General features: G+C 46.7%; 1 protein-coding gene across 8 annotated transcripts in view; it reads right to left on the reverse strand.

Moving 5' to 3' along the window:
• Positions 1-9,419: 9,419 nt before the first annotated feature.
• The window catches only part of HHAT (hedgehog acyltransferase), a 354,454-nt gene continuing 342,401 nt past the window's right edge, over positions 9,420-21,472 (reverse strand). For all 8 annotated transcript variants that reach the window (XM_024101211.3, XM_005301226.4, XM_024101209.3 and 5 more), the window contains one exon: positions 9,420-10,903. In XM_024101211.3, coding sequence (XP_023956979.2) covers positions 10,812-10,903 — 92 coding nt within the window. In that variant the 3' untranslated portion in view covers positions 9,420-10,811. The remainder of the gene's footprint in view (positions 10,904-21,472) is intronic.

A 21,472-nucleotide genomic window follows, 5' to 3' on the forward strand; every position in this document is an offset into this window, starting at 1 on the left:
GACAAGCCAGCTTGTGCTATCCTTGTGTTTCACTGAGACACTGCACACCATGAAGTGCAGCATCCCCAACCACAAAATGTTGGAAGACATGCAATATTTTTATGAATTAGAATAACCAAAATGTAGGGCTGGAAAGTCATCTATGCTAGCCTGCTGTGCTAAAACAGGATCACGTAAACTAGACAATCCCGGACAGGTGTCTGTCCGGTCTGTTCTTAAAAACCTCCAATAATGGGGATTCTACAACCTCCCTTGGAAGCCTATTCCAGTGCTTACCTACCCTTTATATTTAGAAAGCTTTTCCTAATAGCTAACCTAGAGCTCCCTTGCTGCACATTAAGCCTGTTACTTCTTGTCCTACCTTCACTGACGATGGAGAACAATTGATCAGCTCTCTTTATAACAGCCCTTAACACATTTAAAGACAGTCTTAGTTTCTCAGGCCTAAACATGACCAGTTTTTGTAGCCTTTCCTCACAGGTCAGGTTTTCTAAACCTTTCATCACCTTTGTTGCTCTCCTCTGGATGCCCTTCAGTTTTCCCACATCTTTCCTAAAGAATGGTGGCCAGAATTGGACACAGTACTCCAGCTGAGGCCTCACCACTGCTGAGCAGACCAGGACAATCACCTCCTGTTTACATACAACAAGGCTGTTAATACACCCCAGAATGATATTTGCCTTTTTTGCAACTGTATCACATTGGTGACTCGTCCTCCATTTTTCATCCACTTTTACTGCAGTTTTCACAGCTAGTTATTTCCCATTTTGTAGTTGTGCATTTGCTTTTTCCTTCCTAACTGAAGTACTTTGCACTTGTTTTTATTGAATATCATCTTGCTGAATTCAGACCAATTCTCCAATTTGTCAAGGTCCTTTTGAATACTAATCCTGTCCTCCAAAGTGCTAGTAATTGCTCCCAGGGTTGGTGTCATCTGTATATTTTTAAGCATACTCTCCACTCTATTATCAAAGATGGTAATGAACAGGACCGACCCCTGCAGGACCCCACTAGAGATGTCCGCCCAGTTTGACAGTGAATTATTGATAACTAGTCTTTGAGTGTGGTCTTTCAACAGTTCTGCTTGCGCAACCAGTTTATAATATAGGCCGCATTTCCCCAATTTTGCTTATGAGAATGTCATGTGGGACTGTATCAAAAACCTTACTAAAACCAAGATCTATCTAGTCTACTGCTCCTCATCCAGTAGACCAGTAATTCTGTTATAGAAGGAAAATAGGTTGGTCTGCCATGATTTGTTCTTGACAAGTCTGTGCTGGCTGTTCCTTATAACCCTATAATCCTCTAGGGTTTACAAACTGATTGTTTAATAATTTGTTCCCAGTATCTTTCCAGGTATCAACGTTAGGCTGAATTCCCCAGGTGGTCTTTGTTACTGCTAATCCATATGCAAGGTGTGATTACAACCAGGACAAACGGTATAAGAAATGATGCCAAATATATTGTTCAGCTAGAGGTTTGCTCTTTGTCCTAGAATGCTAATGACAGTGGATAGTACCTGTAAGAAACTAGCTAGGGAGCTAGTCCTGGATCTGAGAGGCAGAATGTGATTCAAACTTGTAAAGATCCAATTAGGGCATAGGAATTGCTCTCTAAACATAAGTATGTGTCAGATGCACAGATAAGAAACCCCCATTCACAACCATATCTGCCTGCACACATCTGTGTTCAAGACAAACACAGGCATATAACCTATGTTTTGCTCCTAGGCTGAATAGCAAATAACATCTGTTCTGCTCCATTTTTCCCCAGATACTTTTCTCTAATCAACCTCAAATTCAAGCCCTCAGCTGGCAAAGGTATAGTTTAAAACACACATTTTTTGAAGTTTCATCTGTAATTTCAAATTCCCAGCCTTTTGTTCTTAAAATTCTAGGTTGTGCTATATAGCAGGAGAGAAGTACATGAATCAAAAGAGACAAGGACATCACTTGCTTCACTGCTGGAATGACATGCAATTCTTACTGTATTAGCAATATTGGTATTGCTTTGTCAACCTTTGTGTTATATTAATTGATGCAGTTTGCCTTACTATGAATAAAGATGAATGTTTCTAGTAAATTAATATGAAAGGAATCTAAAGGAAAGTGGTTAGTAGACGGCTAAAGTCTGCCTTCAGATACACATGTAAGTCTCAATTAAATCAATGGAATTTGTATGTGTGTATGAAGGACATGCTTTGGCTCAGTAATGCATCCACATCCATGTTCTCATAGCTGGTACATGTTACCCACAGGGGAAGGAATAAACTATATAGTGAAGAAAATTTGGTTTGATGTTGTGACTTTCATATGCAAGGCAGATCAAAGTACTTGGAAAAGCAGAGGGTTAACAAAACGTGTGTGTGAATATTAGATATTGTTAACATGCTGAATGTTGGAATTAAATGCAACAGGCATTACGTAGTCAGCAATAGCTCAAACACGGCGTCTACAACAGTCGGTTCTTTGTGAGCAAAGGTTTAGGATTAATGAAAAGTGGATTACTCACAAATCCTTTCTAGCAAGCTGATTTTGTGAAATTTGTTTTACAGCTAAGGAGCTGAAAATATTCCAAAGGAACTTCACTGCTGACTGTAAGGGAGAAAACTTTATAAAGCATCTGTTTGAAGCTCCAGAACAGACTAATATTAATGTTGAGTAGATGATGAAAAGTTTGGCCTGTGTATGCATACAGACCTTGAAGCAGACCGACTTCTAAATTTTAGAATCCAAATTTTCTTGCTAAATATGGAGCCTAATACCATTAAACAATTCCAGTCTTGATCACAATGAAAATAAAACCTTGCCCTTCCTTACACACCACATTTCTTACGTTAGTCCCTAAAAGATTTTAATCTCTTATATTTGCAGTGGGATACATTTTCTGAACTGTTAGTGCCTAACCTTTCAGCCTAGCAAGTGTGTAGAATGGGGTCGGCAGCCTACGGCACACGTGCCAAAGAGTGCATGCGAGCTGATTTTTACCGGCATGCTGCTGCCAGCCGGGGTCCCGGCCGCTGGCCCTGCTCAGCCCCCTGCCTGCCTGGGTGAATGGAATCCTGGGCTGCGCAGCCCGCTGCCGGTCTGGGGTTCCGTCCACTGGCCCTGCTCAGCCAGCTGCCGGTGTAGGGGTTCTGGCTGCCAGCCCCTTGCCAGCCGAGGTCCCGGCCCTGCTCAGCCCGCTGCCAGCCTGAATGGACGGAACCCTGGGCCGGCAGTGGCTGAGCGGGACCGGCGGCCGGGACCCCGTCTGGCAAGGGCTGGAGGACAGAACCCCAGACCGGCATTGTGGGTGGCAGACAGAACCCCAGACCGGCAGCGTGCTGAGCTACCAGTCTGGGGTTCCGTCCTCCGGCCCCTGCCAGCTAGGGTCCCTGTCGCTGGCCCCGCTCAGCCCGCTGCCAGTCTGGGGTTCTGTCAGGAGCCCCATAAATGTAAAATTTATTTTGGCACAGGAAACCTTAAATTACTGAAGACCTGGCACACCACTTCTCAAAGGTTGCCGATCCCTGGTGTAGGATATAAAATAATCCTGACTGCTGTCGTTGCTTTATTTTTTTTTTTTTTTACAGATTTTTTAAACGAACAACACTTTAAATCGTTAAAACTGAAACAATCCTTAAAATCTAAGAGCCAGCTTTTCAAAAAGCGGTCAGTACCCATAACTGGGGCCAGGTTAAATAACATTTACCAACAGGTACCACACTCTTTTGGTAGATAGTGACACTTTAAATGACAGTGACTGCATTTGACCACATAACATGGTTACTGTGAAGAAAGAAAGGATTTTTGTAACATCCTTTACAGTAACACTTTTTAGCTGTTTGTGTCTTCAAACCCCAATCATATTTGGGTGCAGATAGAGTTGATACACAGAACACAACTGGAACTTTGATTTCATTTCTTTGCAAAATAAATACAGAGGTCCCATCCCCACAAAAATATGGATCATGTCTACTGTAAATGAACAATACAAAGACACCTTCCCTGCCCCTTCTCTATACACACAAGGGAATCCAAGATCATATACTACTGATTAGCCCTTTAAAAACCCAAACTTGTTAAGCATCACAACAGTCTTATGTGGTAAATTATCATCCTCATTTTAAAGAGGAGGTCACTGAGGCATAAAGAGGTAAAGTGACTTGCCCAAGATCACAAAGGGAGTCTAGGACTAGCTTTTTGTTCTCTGTGTGTACAGCCCTTTAGGGTCCTGGTCCATGACTAGGGCTCATAGGCCTTAAGGTAATAATAGCTTGGAGTAGTTCTTTCAGCCTGGGGGTCTGTAAAGATCATAGTCAGAATGAGGAAGATCTTGTATCCAGGAAATACCTCAGTAGTACAGAGAAGAGTATGCCTTCTACCTCCACCTGTGAGAACTCCCTAGATATAAATAAGGGGACGGATCCTCAAGCACCTAAGACAATTTACAGCCGCTGAGGATCGAAGTTGTTTTTAGACAGCAGCGTTGTAGGTCCAGGGAAGACTTAACTAAATCCTCTCCAACCCTCTGCACTAGAATCACAGTCCAAACGCCCCACGCTGAGGATTGCAGTGAGACTTGTGCTGGCCTTCTGCACAAGTTAGACTGCTTCCCTCTGTTGTAGTCTTTTAATTTTGCCATTTTAGGATGTATAGCTGATAGGCTATCACAGATTTAGAACACAACAGCTGCAACTTTCCTCCAAGTTCTGTTCTTCTGTGAGGGTGCTGAAAACCAGGCCCCTACTTGTGTTAACATGCTCAGGCTCTTGTTCTGATACAGGGATGGTGAGGGCAGGAGGCTGAGGACAGAAGTAGGAGCCAGAAATTTGTGAATTCCAGTCCCATCTCAGAGACATTGCAAATCATTGCAGATTTCTGCCCTCGTATGTCTAATAGAGATGATAATAGCAAATGCCAGTACTTACATCCCTACCTCCCCAGGGGTTGAGAGGGTTAACTGGTATATGTTTGTAAAGATGGAATCACTGTATACATATTATTTATCTTTTGAGTTTGGGGGTCTCATCACCTCTGCATGTGAGTCTTTCCCAGAGGCAGCTCTTTCAAATTACACTACTGCACAGTTAAATAGTAGGGGACATTTTTCAAAGGCACAAAGGAGAATGAAGCTTTCCATGGGAGTGGGGCACTGAACTCATTTATGCCTTTGATAACTTCCCTCTGTAAGTCTTCCTTAAACAATGTTACCTCCTTGGAGTTAGTAGCATCATTTTCAAAGAAAGTGGACTCTTTCTTAATGCTTCCCTGCCCAGGCTCTTCCTTAAAATCCTTTACCAACAGGGTAGTAGCCACTGATCTTTAAATGCAAATCCCAGTAGTTATTTTATGTGTCATCCTGGTTTCTAGACCAAGAAGGACTCCACTACCAAATCCACTAGTGCAGGGATATCAAATGCCTTGGTCCATAAAAAACTCATTAATATTGTCAAGAAAGACATGCTCCAGAGCGAGTGCTAATACAATTTAAACTTCACAGGTTATATGCCAAGATATATTGCTTGATTATATGTTCAGTGAATTTTTAGTGGTCTGATGGTACATCCACCCACAGTAATCCCGTCACTACCCAGTGCTATTTAGGAGTTTTGTTAGGTCACATTTAACACATTTTTTTTAACTTATGTGCTGAATGTCATGTGGGAGGTGATATACTACAGATATTGCATTTAAAGAGCATTTGAACCACTTCTGAAAGTAGCTGATCGCCACTACTAAAGGCTAGTTGCACTTAATCAATGTGATCCTAAGGAGGAAAGGTGACAAAGCCAGGCTTACTTGTGGTCAAACCTCGCAAAGAACTCACACAGTCTCATCCTGTCTCTAGCTTCTGTCTTGCCCTAGTGCGAGACCCAATATAAGGAAGGCAGAGATGGGGAATCCTTCAAGAATGGAAAGTGTGTGAGAGGACCTTTGTTGTCTCAAAAGGACGTGGTCCTAAGTTAATTGCAACCAGCCTGCACACTATTAAACATGGTTTCAGAGTAGCAGCCGTGTCAGTCTGTATCTGCAAAAAGAACAGGAGTACTTGTGGCACCTTAGAGACTAACAAATTTATTAGAGCATAAGCTTTTGTGGGCTACAGCCCACTTCTTCGGATGCATATTTGTTAGTCTCTAAGGTGCCACAAGTACTCCTGTTCTTTTTACTATTAAACATAACAGTCCCTATTTACACTCAGTGCTAACTCACGGTTAACATCATGTAAGTTAGCACTGGGAAATGATATTCTGGTCTAACATATGTTGATAAGCTCAATACAGAGGAAAAGCCTTACTCCTAGTGGAACAATAACTTCATATCCAAGAAGCCAGATTTCCAAGGGCAATGAGGTAGATGCTAAAGTTGTAGTAGTTTTGCTATGATTGATTAGGGAAGCCAAACTACAGGTGCAAAAGTAGAGGCAGTGTGAAAATGTGAACTTAAAGTTACTCAACTCAGCCTTTGTATACAGATCTGAGCAAGTAGAATGGGGTTTCTTTTCTCTCTGGCCTGCTGGGCCTTGGGAGGTGGAGGTAACATCCTTGAAAAGTTCTCATCCTGGGAGCTGTCATGGTGATGGAATCTCCGTCTCTGGAGATATTTAAGAGTAGGTTAGATAAATGTCTATCAGGGATGGTCTAGACAGTATTTGGTCCTGCCATGCGGGCAGGGGACTGGACTCGATGACCTCTCGAGGTCCCCTCCAGTCCTATAATCTATGAATCTATGAATCTATGGTCTGTCCCAAACCATGGGCTGCACAAGCCCTGGTGATCCATCAGCTACACACTCTTCTTGTAGGTGATTCACCTCAGCAAGCAGCTAGGACATAGCAACTTGTCAGCCACCTTGACTGAATCCTGCACCTGATACAAATTGAACCCACTAAATGTGGAAAAACTCAAATGAAACAGCCGTTGGTGGTGATTTTTGGTGTAGTGTGATAATGAAGCTAAAAATGAAACTCACGAACAGCAAGATGTGTTAAATTCAGTACATGTGAACCAACCCCTAGGCATCAAAATCCTTGAGGGGAGTCAGTTGAGAAGTGCAAAATGCTCAGTAATTCTCAGGGGTCCCTTAGCAGAAGGAACAAGCTATTGTAATGCAGATTTCCCCAACTTCCTCACAAGATTTCACAGACTGTGTCTCCTCTGCAAGCCTCAGAGGGAGCAGTATTTCAACTGTCCCCACTGGATTAAAAGAGAAGACTTGACTAATAAAATAGGCTGTGCACCTGGAGAATTATTTTCCAGTAGACAGCAGAATGGCTGACAAGAGAGTGAGCTAGTGCACTCTATTGGGAGAGGGGATGAGTATCAGTATAAGAAGACAGTAGAAAGCTACGCCATACTGTGCAGCTCCATCCCTTTACTCTTCACAACTACATTAGACAGACAGTTCCACAAAACTCTAGGGGGCATGCCTAGGGATAACGAATGAGAGAAGCAACTGGCCCCAGGGGCAGACTCCACAGAAGACAGTTAACTTTGGAAATATATGAAGGTATGCAGGGGCAGGAAGTGGCATTTTCTAGTGTGATGAATGACTAAGTCTGCCTTAGGTTTTTATAGCTAAGCTGTTTTTCCTTTGACCTGTGTTAAGTAGATTAATTCAACTAAGCTGCTTTTAGTTCTCAGATGTGACATAGATATGTGAGCACAGCTCTACGTGCCATCTGTAATCAAGGCAGAACTGATTAGCATAATCGTACAGATACAATTATCATCAAGGATGACGTGTGTTGTTTTAACTCAAAACCAAGTATTTGGGGGAGGATGGGTTGTGTGAGAGATCTGGACAACCACATTTTTCAGCTCCTTCCCGGCACTTGTTGAATACATATATTGCAATGGGCACACCCAGCCTGCCTGCTGCTTAGAATTGTTTTGAAAAACATGGCACCAATTTCACATGGACCTTCATAAGTGTCAAGTGCAGCAGCAGGTACCTGAATTTTAATTCAGCCTCATAATCAATGACAGCTAAGCACTGTCTTCGCCATTGCATTTTCTATCATGCAACGACAAGGGATGTGGTAACTTCACACGTTCAAAGGGCATCTGATTTACACAAGTGCCCACTAGTCTACGGCCCTGCTCCTTTGGTATAAAAATGGCAATGTGTTATTTGGGGAACCTGGAGAAATTCTTCCCCTCCCAACCTATCTGTTTCCTAACTCTGAACATTCACTAATTTCCAGGCAAGAGAATGCATCTCCCCCTCATCTCCATATTGCTCTGTGGTTTGCATGATCCGGTTACTGCTTACTAACTAATGTGTTTACCTTGGTCCGTGGCTCCAAACCTCTGGTAGCTTCCTCTCCTCTAAGAGTTTCATGAATAAATTGCTTGTAAAATGGCAACCTGATGCTGCCACTTGTGATGCACTTGGACTCAGTCCTGCTCGTGGTGGCACATGGGTATGGGAGAAGGGATGCACTCGGGACTTCTACAGGCCAAGCAAGAACTATCAGTCTCGGTGCCAAACCCCTAGAACTTCTGCTGAGATGGTCACGGACATTGCCCTAGGGCACAAAGTCTGGAATCCTACTGATAAATACATGAAGTTAGTCCAAGCTTCTGATGCCGTGTATGTTGGTGCATGACATGTGGGACAGATGGGAACTCTCACATATTTTAATTAGTGACTTTCCTTAAATTGGCCTGATTATAGGAATTTTTGAAATAGGAAAGGGAGCCCCTGAGAGATTGGTGCTGAAGAAAACCTATTTATTCCTCATACAGGGGAGACATTGTTTAAGAACGCTTCATGCTTCCCTGTAGATTACTACCCCACACTACATAATGACGTCCAGCTCAAGAGACAGTGACCACAAGTAGCAAGACTTGGAAGAATTCCTCAAGCATACTAACTACATGAAAGCAATTATTACAGAGGGAAGACAAAGTCATCGCACTATCTAAGGATATATAACGACAAGCTACAATAGGATAGGCATAAGTGACAGTTTCATTAGGTTATGAGACGTTTTGATATAAAGTAACCCAAACCTCTGCCTATATGTTGAACTGAAATAATACCTCAAAAGTTAGGAAAAGTTTGGTTGGAGACTCCTTGATCTTCCTTGATCGAAGCCTAACATGGTGTACATGTGTCCACAATCTATTCAAATGATCCCTCTAGCTAGCATACACCAAATGACATTAGAAGGAAGTGAGATAACTAGTTACTGAAGCAAAATTAAAGTTGTATTTCAGATTATTAAACCGTTGGCATTTGCACATTCCATTAAACACGAGTGACAGTAAGAATTTTAAGATGAAAGTATGGTAAATGAGAAACGGATCTAATCCTTCCTGTGGTTAAATTTTTTTTATAAAATTGGTGTTTCTCCCTGGCCTCTGATACAGAATAAACAAAACAAAAAAATTCTTTTATATAGCAAAAAATAATTCTGCAAGTCACATATGTTCATCAACCTTCCTTAAAGAAGGGGTTTTATTATTAAAACAGAAAAGGATATACAGCAACACTAGACAGTACAAAGCACTAAAACATACACCACACAGACTGATACTGCTCTGGAATGAGGCATGGGCTAGATGACCTACTAGGTCATTTCCATCTCTGAGTGTAAGATATGTTATTTATGCATACAAGTTACTACACATCCTACATTAGATCAATGGATTCCCAATCTATGTGGTTGGAGAACAGACACATGGTTTTTCACCCTAGTATTAACTATAAAGGGTTAAGCATGGGATTTTTCAAAAGCTCTCAGCAATGGCTTAACTCTGCTCCAATAGTTAGGCTGATGTTAGGTGCTTTTGAAAAATCCCACCTTCAAGGCATTCCTTTTTGGTAGTGGTTGCAGTGATCCTCTGCCAAAATTTTTCCTGTCATGCCCCCCCCTTACCAGTAATGGAATCTGTCCATGCCTCACCCCTTACTGAACAGCCAAGACTTCCTCAGCAGCGGAGCTTGGGCTGAAGGTAGAGTTGGGGATGCGGGAGGAGCTGGGGTTAGAGGCAGAGTTGGCCTAGGGATGGAGCAGAGCTGGGTTGGGCCCAGAGCTGGGTTTGAGATGGTGCGGAGCTGCGTCTGGGGCTGGTGTGGAACTGCGGTTGGGGCCGGAGTTGAGCTGGGGGCAGAGCGGGGCTGGGGGGCACTCCCTCCCTGTCCTCCATGGGGGCTGGCACGGGCCCTGCCGCACACATACCTGAATGTTCCTCTGTGCGCCACACAGTTTGGGGACCACTGAGATAGAGAAATGGCTAAAAAAGCAAAATCTTTTATTCTTTTGTACATGTTTTCAGGCTGTACTTTCAATAGCTGGGTATTATTTTGAGATATAATGTATGGAGGGCAATTTGGGTAGAATTCTGGTTTTCCAAATTGTGCAGTGGACGAACAGGATGCACTCTTTTGTTTGCAATGTATTTAAATTTAATCCAGACCAGAAAAAAATAGGAAAAAGACAAAAAATTCTCTCTTCCTGATAGACATGGGTCCAAGAATGTGAAGTACATATACTAAAATACTCAACAAGTACATACAATTTCAAATACTTCTGATATAAAAATAGTGTCTAATACGACAAAAATACTTTAAGAAATCAGTGTTTACAGTTCAAGTGATTTGTCCATAAACAATTATAAATTAAACTGGCTTCCAGCTTTTTAAATAGTTTGGCAAAGTATATTTGCTGTGGCATATTTTCCTGCAGAGAGAATGGCATGTACATCCACGGCAGAGAAATCAGAATGTCTGTATTCACTGTATGAAAGGTTTTACAAAAACCTGTTCCACTCCCTTCTTAACTCACAGCTCATGATGGCATACCTTTGTATAACTGCGCTAATCTACACGGTGTGTGCGATCCCATTCAATTCCAACATGAGAGTAGCAGTACAGGAATCCAAGAACAGACAGGGTTGCCCAGGGCCAGCCTGTGAATAGAAAGAAAGATAATACCAGTCCGAGTAATTAATCTAGTTAACGGATACAGCAAGTGGGTGGAAATATATCGAGAAACATGTGTCTGCGATTGAATGTTTGATGGGTTTACAGGGATATTTTTGTTGAACATTTAATATGGGAGGTAGAGCCAAGCCACAGAATTTGAAACCAGATCTGACATTTTCCAAATTTCAGAGGTAGTTAGGTTTGGCTTGGTTTGTTATAGATCCAGGCTCTCCCAAACCTCAAGGGGAATGGGTATAGGGTTTTGGGTTGGTTTCATCTCTATTTAATATTCAAAAAACAATGTGCTAAATTAAGTAGGTATGTTATAAACTTGTTTTCTGCGGGTGGCATTCACCCACTGAACTGAACCCTAGTAGAAAATTTAAATTCTAAGTTAATGACGGCACATCCTAAGCACAAGAGAATACAAAGCCACAACACGTTCAAAGATGTCAGACACCTATCTCCTATATTTTCAAAGAATTTCAAGGGGGAGGTGGGCTAGTTGTACTTCTATTTACCATTCTCTTTAATGATAGTCATGACTCTTGGAGAGACTGTGAGTAGAGCTGTGGAAAGTATTTGAATTGAGACTTGAATTCTTTCAGAATGAACCTTGGGTTTGAGGCTTGACATGTTCCCAAACCTGTGTCTTTTACAACAACACAGCTATCTTGTTTTAGCTGCCATGTAGAATTCTAGAAAGAACAAAGTAAGTAGTAGTTTTACCTTGAGCTGGTCAAAGCAAACCCTGGGGAGCTGGCGGAGGTGTCTAAGGCCTTGGCTATACTTGCAGCTGTACAGCGCTGTGAGGTAAACCTGTCTTCGTACAGCTGAGTAGGGAAAGCGCTGCAGTCTGTCCACACTGACAGCTGCCAGCGCAGTGGCGTGGCCACACTTGCAACATTTGCAGCTGTGTTGGGAGTGGTGCATTATGGGCAGCTATCCCAGCATTTATGTGGCTGCAATGTGCTTTTCAAAACGGGGGTGGGGGGGCGTGGGGTGGAGTGTGACAGGGAGTGTGGGGGGATAGAGTGCTTTTTGGAGCGTGTCAGCACTCTATTTTGCAAGTTCCGAACTCCCGGCCCCCTGCAAATTCATTCATTCACTCAAAGCAAACAGCAAACAATTTGCTTTTTCTCTGTGGTACGAGCTTTGAAACCGGCACTTCCGCATTCCTGCAGCCGGTCACAACAATGGAGAGGATTGGCCACTTGACAAGGTGATCAGTACAGCGCTGCAGGTTGATTCCTGGTACACACTCACAGGGGAGAGTCGTAGCCACTCCGCTGTATCTCTTATGCTTCTCGGAGATGTGGAGTACCTGCAGCGGTGTACCCAGGGAGATACAGCACTGTACGTGCCTTGCCAGTGTAGCCGGTCAGTGAGTTACAGTGCTGTGGGCGGCTTTACAGCGCTGTAACTCGCAAGATTTACCTTGACCAACTACATACATGATATCTATCTTGTAAGACACACTTTTATTTCTAGTGAAGACACAGCCAAAGACAGGCAGTGAGTTTTCATGTAGGTACACCCTGCAAATCCCACTCAGCCAACCTTCTTTCCCCACAAAATTGGGAACTTTCTCTCCATCTCTCCATGGTCTTTATATGTAAATCATTATGTGTTCTCCTTGAAAATTTGAACTCCTTTAACTCCCACCTGCAAACAAATCTGTAGGGACTGGATCACTTTCACCCTGAAAAGTGAAACTGCAGGCTTCATACCATCCTAACTATGATGTCCTTGTTTCTCAGTAAAATATAAGACAGAATATAATACTTGAAACTTACATAGTACTTTCCATCTTCCAGACACTTTAGAAATATTAACTGACAGATCTTCACAGCACTCCTGGGGAAAGTGAGGCTCTATTTTTACTGCAAAAAGGTATGTTCTTTTACACTGACATAACGAACTCCCTATAAAATCCTATTGGAAACAAGATACTGTAGTTTCTACCACACTGCAGCTAGTCAACCCCGACCTGGGGTTCACATTGACTAGCTACACTGAGGTAAAAACTCCCTGTGCCTTGTCTCCACTAGGATGTTCCATCAAAAGAGCTATCTTGGTGTAAAAACCCCCCTCTTTTTTGCAGTGAACACAAAGCCTGAGGCAGAAGGGTTAAATAGCCACGCAGGGCAAGATTTTTAAAGGTATTTAGGTGTTTCAAAATGCCGACAGGGGTGCCAAATGGAATTTTCAAAAGCACCTAATATGAGCTAAGGCACCTAGGCACCTAGTGGGATTTTCCAAAGCACCTATCTGTATCTTTAGGAACTTAAATACCTTTACAAATCTGGCCGAGGGAGATTGAGAGCTTACTGAGCCCTACTCGTATTCACAGCACAGTACACCACACCCTAAATCAGGGGTGGCCACCCTGTGGCTCCGGAGCCATGCGGCTCTTCAGAAGTTAATATGCGGCTCCTTGTATAGGCACTGACTCCGGGGCTGGAGCTACAGGCGCCAACTTTCCAATGTGCGAGAGGGTGCTCACTGCTCAACCCCTGGCTCTGCCACAGCCCTTGCCCCCACTCCTCCCCCCAGAGCCTCCTGCATGCCAGGAAACAGCTGATCCGGATGTGCAGGAGGGAGGGGAAGACGCTGCCGGTGGGTGGGAGGCACTGGGAGCGGGTGGGGGGGGGAGCTGCTCGGGAGCTGCTGATGTATTACTGTGGCTCTTTGGCAATGTATGTTGGTAAATTCTGGTTCCTTAGGCTCAGGTTAAATTAATAAGGCTTTGGCTACAGAATGATCACAGTGAAAGGCAAAATGGATTGATATGTAGTGAAAACATCTTATAGAGAACATTAATTAAAGTAAAAAGAACGAGGAGTACTTGTGGCACCCTAGATACTAACAAATTTATTTGGGAAGTGGGTTTTAGCCCAAGAAAGCTTATGCCTAAATACATTTGTTAGTCTCTAAGATGCCACCAGGACTCCTCATTCTTTTTGCTGATACAGACTAACACGGCTACCACTCTGAAATTAATTATAATGAAATTCCACCTGCGGTCAAGTGGAGTGACTCTTGAATTGTTTCACTTTATTTCAATAGATTTTCACTTAGGGTTGCCAACTTTCTACTCACACAAAATTGAACACCCTTGCCCCACCCCTCCTATGAGGCCACACCCAGGCCCCGCCCCCACTCACTCCATCCCCCCTTCCTCTGTTGCTCGCTCTCCCCACCCTCACTCACTCGCTCATTTTCACTGGGCTGGCGCAGAGGGTTGGGGTGAGGGCGCTGAGGTGGAGGCAGGGATGAGAGGTTTGGGTTGCAGGAGGGGCCTCTGGGATGGGGGGGTGGAGCCGAGGGATTCAGAGTATGGGAGGGGGCTCTGGGCAGGGGGTTGGGGTGTGGGAGAGGGTATGGGCTCTGGGCTGGGGGTGAGGGTTCTGGGGTGGGGCCAGAAATGAGGGGCTCAGGATGCGGGAGGGGGCTCCGGGCTGGGGCAGAGGGTTGGGGTGCGGGGGGGAGGCTCCAGCTGACGGTGTGGACTCTGGGGTGGGTCTGGGAATTGGGGGTTTGGGGTGCAGGAGAGTGCTCCGGGCTGGGATTGAGGGATTCAGAGGATGGGAGGGGGATCAGGGCTGAGGCAGGGGGCTGGGGTGCAGGGAGGGTGAGGTCTCTGGTGTGGGGCCAGGGATGAGGGGTTCAGGGTGTGGGAGGGGGCTCGGGGCACTCCGGCTGGGACTGCAGGCTCTGGGGTGGGCCCAGGGATGAGAGGTTTCGGGGGGGCTTAGGGAAGGGGGTTGGAGCTCAGGGTTGGGGTACGGGCTTGCCTCAGGCGGCTACCAGTCAGCAGCGCAGCAGGGCTAAGGCAGGCTCCCTGCCTGTCCTGGCTCCTCCCTCCACCACGGAAGCAGCCAGTAGGTCTGGCTCCTATGCGGGGGGACTAGGAGGCTCCACGCGCTGCTCTCGCCTGCAGGCATCGCCCCCAACCTCGTATTGGCCGGAAGCTGCAGCCAATGGGAGTGCAGAGCTGGTGCTTGGGGCGAGGGCAGCGCATGGAGCCCCGTGGGCCCCCCCGCCTAGGCGCCGGACCTACTGGCCACTTCCAGGGCGCAGCATGGTGCCAGGACAGGTAGGGACTAGCCTGCCTTAGCTCCGCAGCACCGCCGACCGGACTTTTAACGGCCCAGTCAGTGGTGCTGACCAGATATGCCAGGTCCCTCTTTGACTGGGCGTTCCGGTCGAAAACCAGACGCCTGGCAACCCTACTTTCACTCCACTATAACTAGTCCCATAGCTACCCTCTCAGAATGCTGCCATTTTTACCTACCAAAAAAATAGGTATTAAGGACTGCATTACAAGGGATCATCCTGTCCTGCTCCACTCTTGCTCTAACTCAACTGAAAAAGGGGGGACGGGCAGGGAAAAAAAATGCAACTACCATGGAGGGAGAAAGGGTAAAGAAGAATTTCTGTCTCACAGTGATGGAGGAGATGAGGGTGGAGAGAAGAGGAATGAGTCTTGCTTCAGCTGCTCACTGCTGAGAGTGAAGATATGGCCTTCCCAAGTGTGTGCGCACACACCCTGCCAACCCACACACACACACCTCTAGTGCTCCCTGCAAATGTAGGAGTCATCATCCAGCTGGTGAAGTGGAGGGGATCTCTTGTCCTGTGGGCTCTCCCTTGTTACAATACAACTTAGCTTACAGTGAAAGTTGTTACTGGGGAAAAGCCCTTTATGATGAGATGTTTCCACTATAGATATAAAATATAGAAACAAAAGGAGCCACATTCTGCTTCCATTTACATCCATATAAATCCAGAGTAATTGCATTCCAGTCCCTGTAGTCCCTCTGAATTTACCTGGGTGTGTCTAAGAGAATTTTGTAGGTATATAATCTAAATATGGTGAGTAGCCTGGAACAAGCAAAAGGCCTTTTGAGCAGTGTCTTTATTTCAACATCTGCATCTACAATTTTAGTGAATACAAAATAAACACCTTAAAAAAAAAAACATAATAACTCAACAGTCTGGAGATAACAGAATCAGTCTGGAGATAACGTTTAAACCTTAGGAAACAGAAACAAAGGGATACAGGATGTGATTTCCACCTTTCAAAGTTGCTGGTAAAACCCAAGAAAAGTTACCTTTGCTTGAGCACTAACCAATACAAAAATAAGTAGCGCATGCATCCTTGGCTCTATTGTGGTCCCATACATCTCAAGAAGGCACTTTGTAATGTCAAGAGTTCTGTTTAGATTTGTAACTAAAGAGTAAAAATCCAACAGGTGGGGAAAAAACAGTTACCTACCTTTCGTAACTGTTCTTTGAGATGTGTTGCCCATGTCCATTCCATGTGTGTGCTGTGTGCCCCATTACCAGAGATTTTTCCCCAGTGGTATCCATAGGGCCAGGTCCAGCGTCCCCTGGAGGCCTGCACTCATGCACCGGTATAAGGGGCACCGCTGGCTCTGCGCCCTTCCAATTCCTTCTTGCCATCAACTCCAACGGCAGGGTAGGAGGGTGGGTCATGGAATGGACATGAGCAACACATCTCGAAGAACACCAGTTACGAAAGGTAGGTAACCATTTTTTTCTTCGAGTGCTTGCTCCTGTCAATTCCATGCTAGGTGACTCACAGGCAGCATCACCGGAGGTGGGCTTGGAGTTCCGGGGCATACCAACTGTAACACAGCTTTCCTGAAACTGGCATCATTTGTGGCCTGTTGGGTGATGGCATAGTGGGACGCGAACGTGTGGACTGATAACCATGTAGTGGCTCTGTAGACAGGGGCGGCTCCAGGCACCAGTGCACCAAGCGCGTGCCTGGGGTGGCAAGTCGCGAGGGGTGGCCTGCCGGTCGCCGTGAGGGTGGCAGTCAGGCTGCCTTCGGTGGCATGCCTGCGGGAGGTCCGCCGGTCCCGCGGTTTCGGCGGCAGGTACGCCGAAGGCGCGGGACCGGCGGACCTCCCGCAGGCATGCCGCTGAATCCACGTTACCAACGTACCTCCCGCAGGCACGCCGCCGAAGGCAGCCTGACTGCCGTGCTTGGGGCAGCAAAATACATACAGCCGCCCCTGTCTGCAGATGTCTGAGAAAGAATCAGTATGGAGATAACGAGGTTAGTTCAATCAGGGAGGGTGAGGTCCCTTTTAAAAGCAGTTTCTCCTCCCTTGGTGTTCACACCTCAACTGCTAGCAGAGGCCCTCACCCTCCCTGATTGAACTAACCTCGTTATCTCCAGACCGATTCTTGCCTGCATATTTATATACCTGCCTCTGGAAATTTCCATTACATGCCTCTGACGAAGTGGGTATTCACCCACGAAAGCTTATGCTCCAATACATCTGTTAGTCTTAAAGGTGCCACAGGACTCTCTGTTGCCATTTAAGGACAGTTCGTCCTGTGAACAGAGGCCTTGGGTCCTGAGTTTGCTGAAATGGGCTCCCCACCCCACATCCAATGCATCAGACATTAATGTTATCGAGGGCCATGGGGGCTCAAAAGGTACTCCGGACAGAACCAAGGTCGGGCCTAAGCACGATTTCAGGGAAGCCCAGACTGACATTGGAATGGTGAGGATCAAGTCCAGATGGTGCCGGCTTGGGGAACAGACAGATGCAAGCCACATCTGAAGCTGTCTGAGGTGCAGTCATGCATATTGTACCATGTAAGTACATGCCGCCGTGTGACCTAGTAGACGTAGGCACACCCGAGCAGTCGTCAGTAGGCCAGACGATACTTGAGTGATTAAGTCCTGAGGGGAGTCGAGCACAGCTCCTATAAATTCTATTCTCTGGGCTGGGACCAACATTGACTTTTGCTAGTTTATTAGGAGACCCAGCATCCTGCTAGTGGCGTGTACCACAGAGGCACTGTGCTGAAAGGCCTCGAGTGGCCTTTTATCAGATAAATCTGTACTCATCGATGTCAGAGGTAGGCTGCGACCACCACCATGCACTTCGTGAAAACTCATAAGGCCACTGAAAGACCAAATGGGAGCTCTGTCAATTGGTAGCGTTAGTGGCCCACCATGAACCTGAAGAACTTCCTGTGTACCTGAAACATGGAAATATGCAAGTACGCATCCTTCAAGTCGAAGGCGGTGTACCAGTCTCCTGGATCCAAAGAGCGAATGACAGAGGCCAAGGAGACCATGCGGAACCTCAGTTTCTTGAGATACTTGTTGAGGCAACATAGGTGGCTGCAGGCCCCCTTTTGCATTGGGGAATAAAAAAATAGCAGGAGTAAAAACCTACCCTTCTCAGATCGGAAGGGCTTATTTCCACAGCCCCTGCCCGTAGGAGGGTTTGCACCTCCTGGACGAGAAGTTGCTTGTGGGAAGGGTCCCTGAAAAGAGACGTGGAAGGGGTGTGTGCTGGAGGCATGGAGACAAACTGCAGGGTGTACCCCTTTGCTATCGTACTGAGTACCCAGTGGGCCAATGTAATGGACCCCCAAGCAGGGAGGTATGGCAAAAGGCGGTCCAGAAATAAAAATGGGGGCTGTTGATCTGGGAGAGAGACTGGTAAGCCATCCCCAAGCATGCCTTCAAAAGGCCTATCTGCCTCCACTCGGGAAACAGCTAGTGCCCTGTTGGGCAGAGGTGGAAGGCAGCTGACCCTGATGGTGCCTATAACTTTTCCCTTTTTTCATACAGGGCTTGTTCCTGGAGGGTCCTGAGAACCTGCGGGGGCCGCTGCAGCCTAAATTGTTTCCTCGAGGCCGGTGGTGTATAAAGGCCCAAGGATCGCAGCATAGCCCTGGAGTCTTTGAGGCCATGCAATTTGGTGTCCGTCTGGTCCAAGAATAATTAGGCTCCCTCAAATGGGAGATCCTGGACCAGCTGCTGAACATCCTGGGACAGACCCGAAGACTGTCACCACAAACCACGACTCATGGCTACCGCTGATGCCATTGTTCTGGCTGCCAAATCTGCAGCATCTAAAGTCGCCTGGAGAGACGTTGTGGCCATTAGCTTTCCTTCCTCCATGATGACCCTGAATTCCTGCTGCAATTCTTGAGGCAAAGAATCCTTAAATTTGGCCAGGGAGTTTTAAACGTTAAAATTGCATCTCCCCAGCAGCGCCTGCTGGTTTGCAATATGAAGTTGAAGGCTTGTAGTGGGATAAACCTTTCTACCAAAAAGGTCCAGGCATTTAGCTTCCTTATTTTTTGGAATGGCACTTGTCTGTCCTTGCCTATCCCGCTCATTAGTGGAGGAAACCACGAAGGACCCCGGGGGAGGGTGTGAGTATATGTTCTCAAATCCGTTGGCAGGAACATAGTATTTCTTTTCTGCCCTTTTAGATGTTGAGGGCAGAGAGGAAGGGATCTGACACGGTGCTTTTACGAACTTAACCACCCCCCCCCCCCCATGCACCAGCAGAGCCACCTTGGTGGGAGCCACGGCAGCCAGAATATCAGAGAGTTCTTTCAGCTCCTCTGCCTCTAGGTCCAGGCTGGTCATGACCCTCTTGAGGAGCTCCTGGTGGGCTCTAAAATAATCTGGAGGCAGGGGGTTAGCGGGACCTGTGAACGCCTTGTCTGGGGATGATGATGAGGATGCTGCCGGTGGTGGTGGGGCTAAATCTTCTGCCTCCCCTGAGGTAATTTCTATGGGAGGTATTGCTGGGGTTTCGGTACCATGGTCAGTGTCTGCGCCTGGCTCTGGGACTGGTTGGGGAGAAGCCAAACTCCATCTCTCAGAGATCACAACAGACGGAGGGTGAGAGAACGGCCCTGGCATCACCGAGAACCCTCATGGGTTACAGCACTGCCACTGCATGGGCCACTGTCCTGGAAGCCATTGGCCCATATATGGTCCGGCACCAACGTCTGTTACATGTGCTGGGTGACGGCGCCTCTTTTGAGGGGGAGCTGAATCCCTCTTGAAGTCTGATGGGGACTCTTCATAAGATGACTACGGCAGAGCCACTGGTGATCCCTCCTGCCGGCTATGCTGGGGAGCCAGGGAGTGGTGCGAAGGGAGAACTCCTTTGTACAGGGGACCGGCTACGGGAGGCTAGTGATTGGTGCCGGGACTGGTGTCGAGGCTCAGATGACCAATGGCAGTGCTCGAGAGAATGGTGCCATGGCTCAGGTAGTTGCTGTCAGGACTTGGGTGAGTGGCGTCGAGATTTGGGTGGCCAGTGCTGGGACTCACGTGACCAGTGCTGGGGCTCCGATGATTGGTGCCAGGATATTGGTGACTGGTGCAGGCCCGCTGGGGATCATCGTCTTGAGGCCGTAGACTGGCACAGCAACGGAGACTGGTGCCGGGTTGGGGACCACTGCAGAGCTCCCATAGTGGGCTTCCTTTTCAATACCAGTGCCCTCAGAGGATCTACGGAGGAGGGTGGTCGGTCCCAGGGTGTGGGAGGCACCTGTAGGGCCATAAAGTTCCTTGCTGTCTGAAAGGCTTCTGGCGTGGAGGGCTCTCAATTGCACTGGGTCCCCGCTATTCTTTGGCGTGTGGGGTGGGTCCCTAGTTGGGCTAGATGCCACCGGTGGAGTCATTGCCGGAGCCGTATGTCTCTGTGGGGAGGGTGAATGGCCCAACATGGGTTGCATCTCGCTCTTTCCCCCCGGCTGTTTCCTTGTCGCTGAAGATAGGGAACGGTGCTAAGGGGGACACAGTTCAGAGGGGCACTTCATACTGAAGCCAATGTACTCAGCGCTGAGTCTGACCTACTTGGCTCAGAGGCCCGTCTGAGTGTGGCTTCCATCAGCAGGGCTTTCAATCTAATATCCCTGTCCTTTTGGGTGCATGGCCTGAAGCCCCGGCTGATTCTGCATTTGTCCCTGATGTGAGCCTCCGCAAGGCACTTTAGGCAGCTGGAGTGGGGATCATTCACTGGCATTACTACAGGTAGCACATGGTTTGAAACCTGGGGATTAGGGCATGCCCCAACCCTGGAACAAGGTCCCTTAAGTGGACTATCTAACTAACTAACACCAACTAACAAACTAACTAACCATATTTACAAAAATACAGTTTGGTAAACCACTAAAGAAGGCTGCAAACACAAAGAAGGGAAGACAGTTCCAGGAACTGTCACAGGCGGTAAGAAAGAACTGGAAGGGTGCAGGGCCAGTGGCGCCCCTTATGCCGGTGCATGAGTGCGGGCCTCCAGGAGATGCTAGAGCCAGCCTTAAGGATACCACCAAGGGAAAAGTCTCCGGCAACGGTGCATGCAGCGTGCACACACCTAGCATGGAATCAACATGAGCAAGCACTCAAAGAAGAATCCACATTAGGGGATGCTAAGGAGTAAAAGTTGGTGGTAGATGCTAGTCCTGCAAACATTTATACATGTGCTTGATTTTATGCATGAGCAGTCCCCTTGATATCGGGGGATTGTTTACCTGCATAAGGTTAAGCACGTGCATAGATGTTTGCACGAGTGGAGCCTTAGAATACAACATGGCTGGTGAAAATCTAAAATCCTTCCCTGAACCAGCGTTTTGGGTCAAATCTTCATAGCGGGACTCAGCAATCCTCCTCCTGGTTCACAGTGCATCCAAACTAGACATACCTGTACCTTATCTCAGCAGTGGCGCAGCTGTACTGATACAAGAAC

Source organism: Chrysemys picta, chromosome 3, assembly GCF_011386835.1.
Source record: "Chrysemys picta bellii isolate R12L10 chromosome 3, ASM1138683v2, whole genome shotgun sequence".
Lineage (NCBI taxonomy): Eukaryota > Metazoa > Chordata > Testudines > Emydidae > Chrysemys > Chrysemys picta.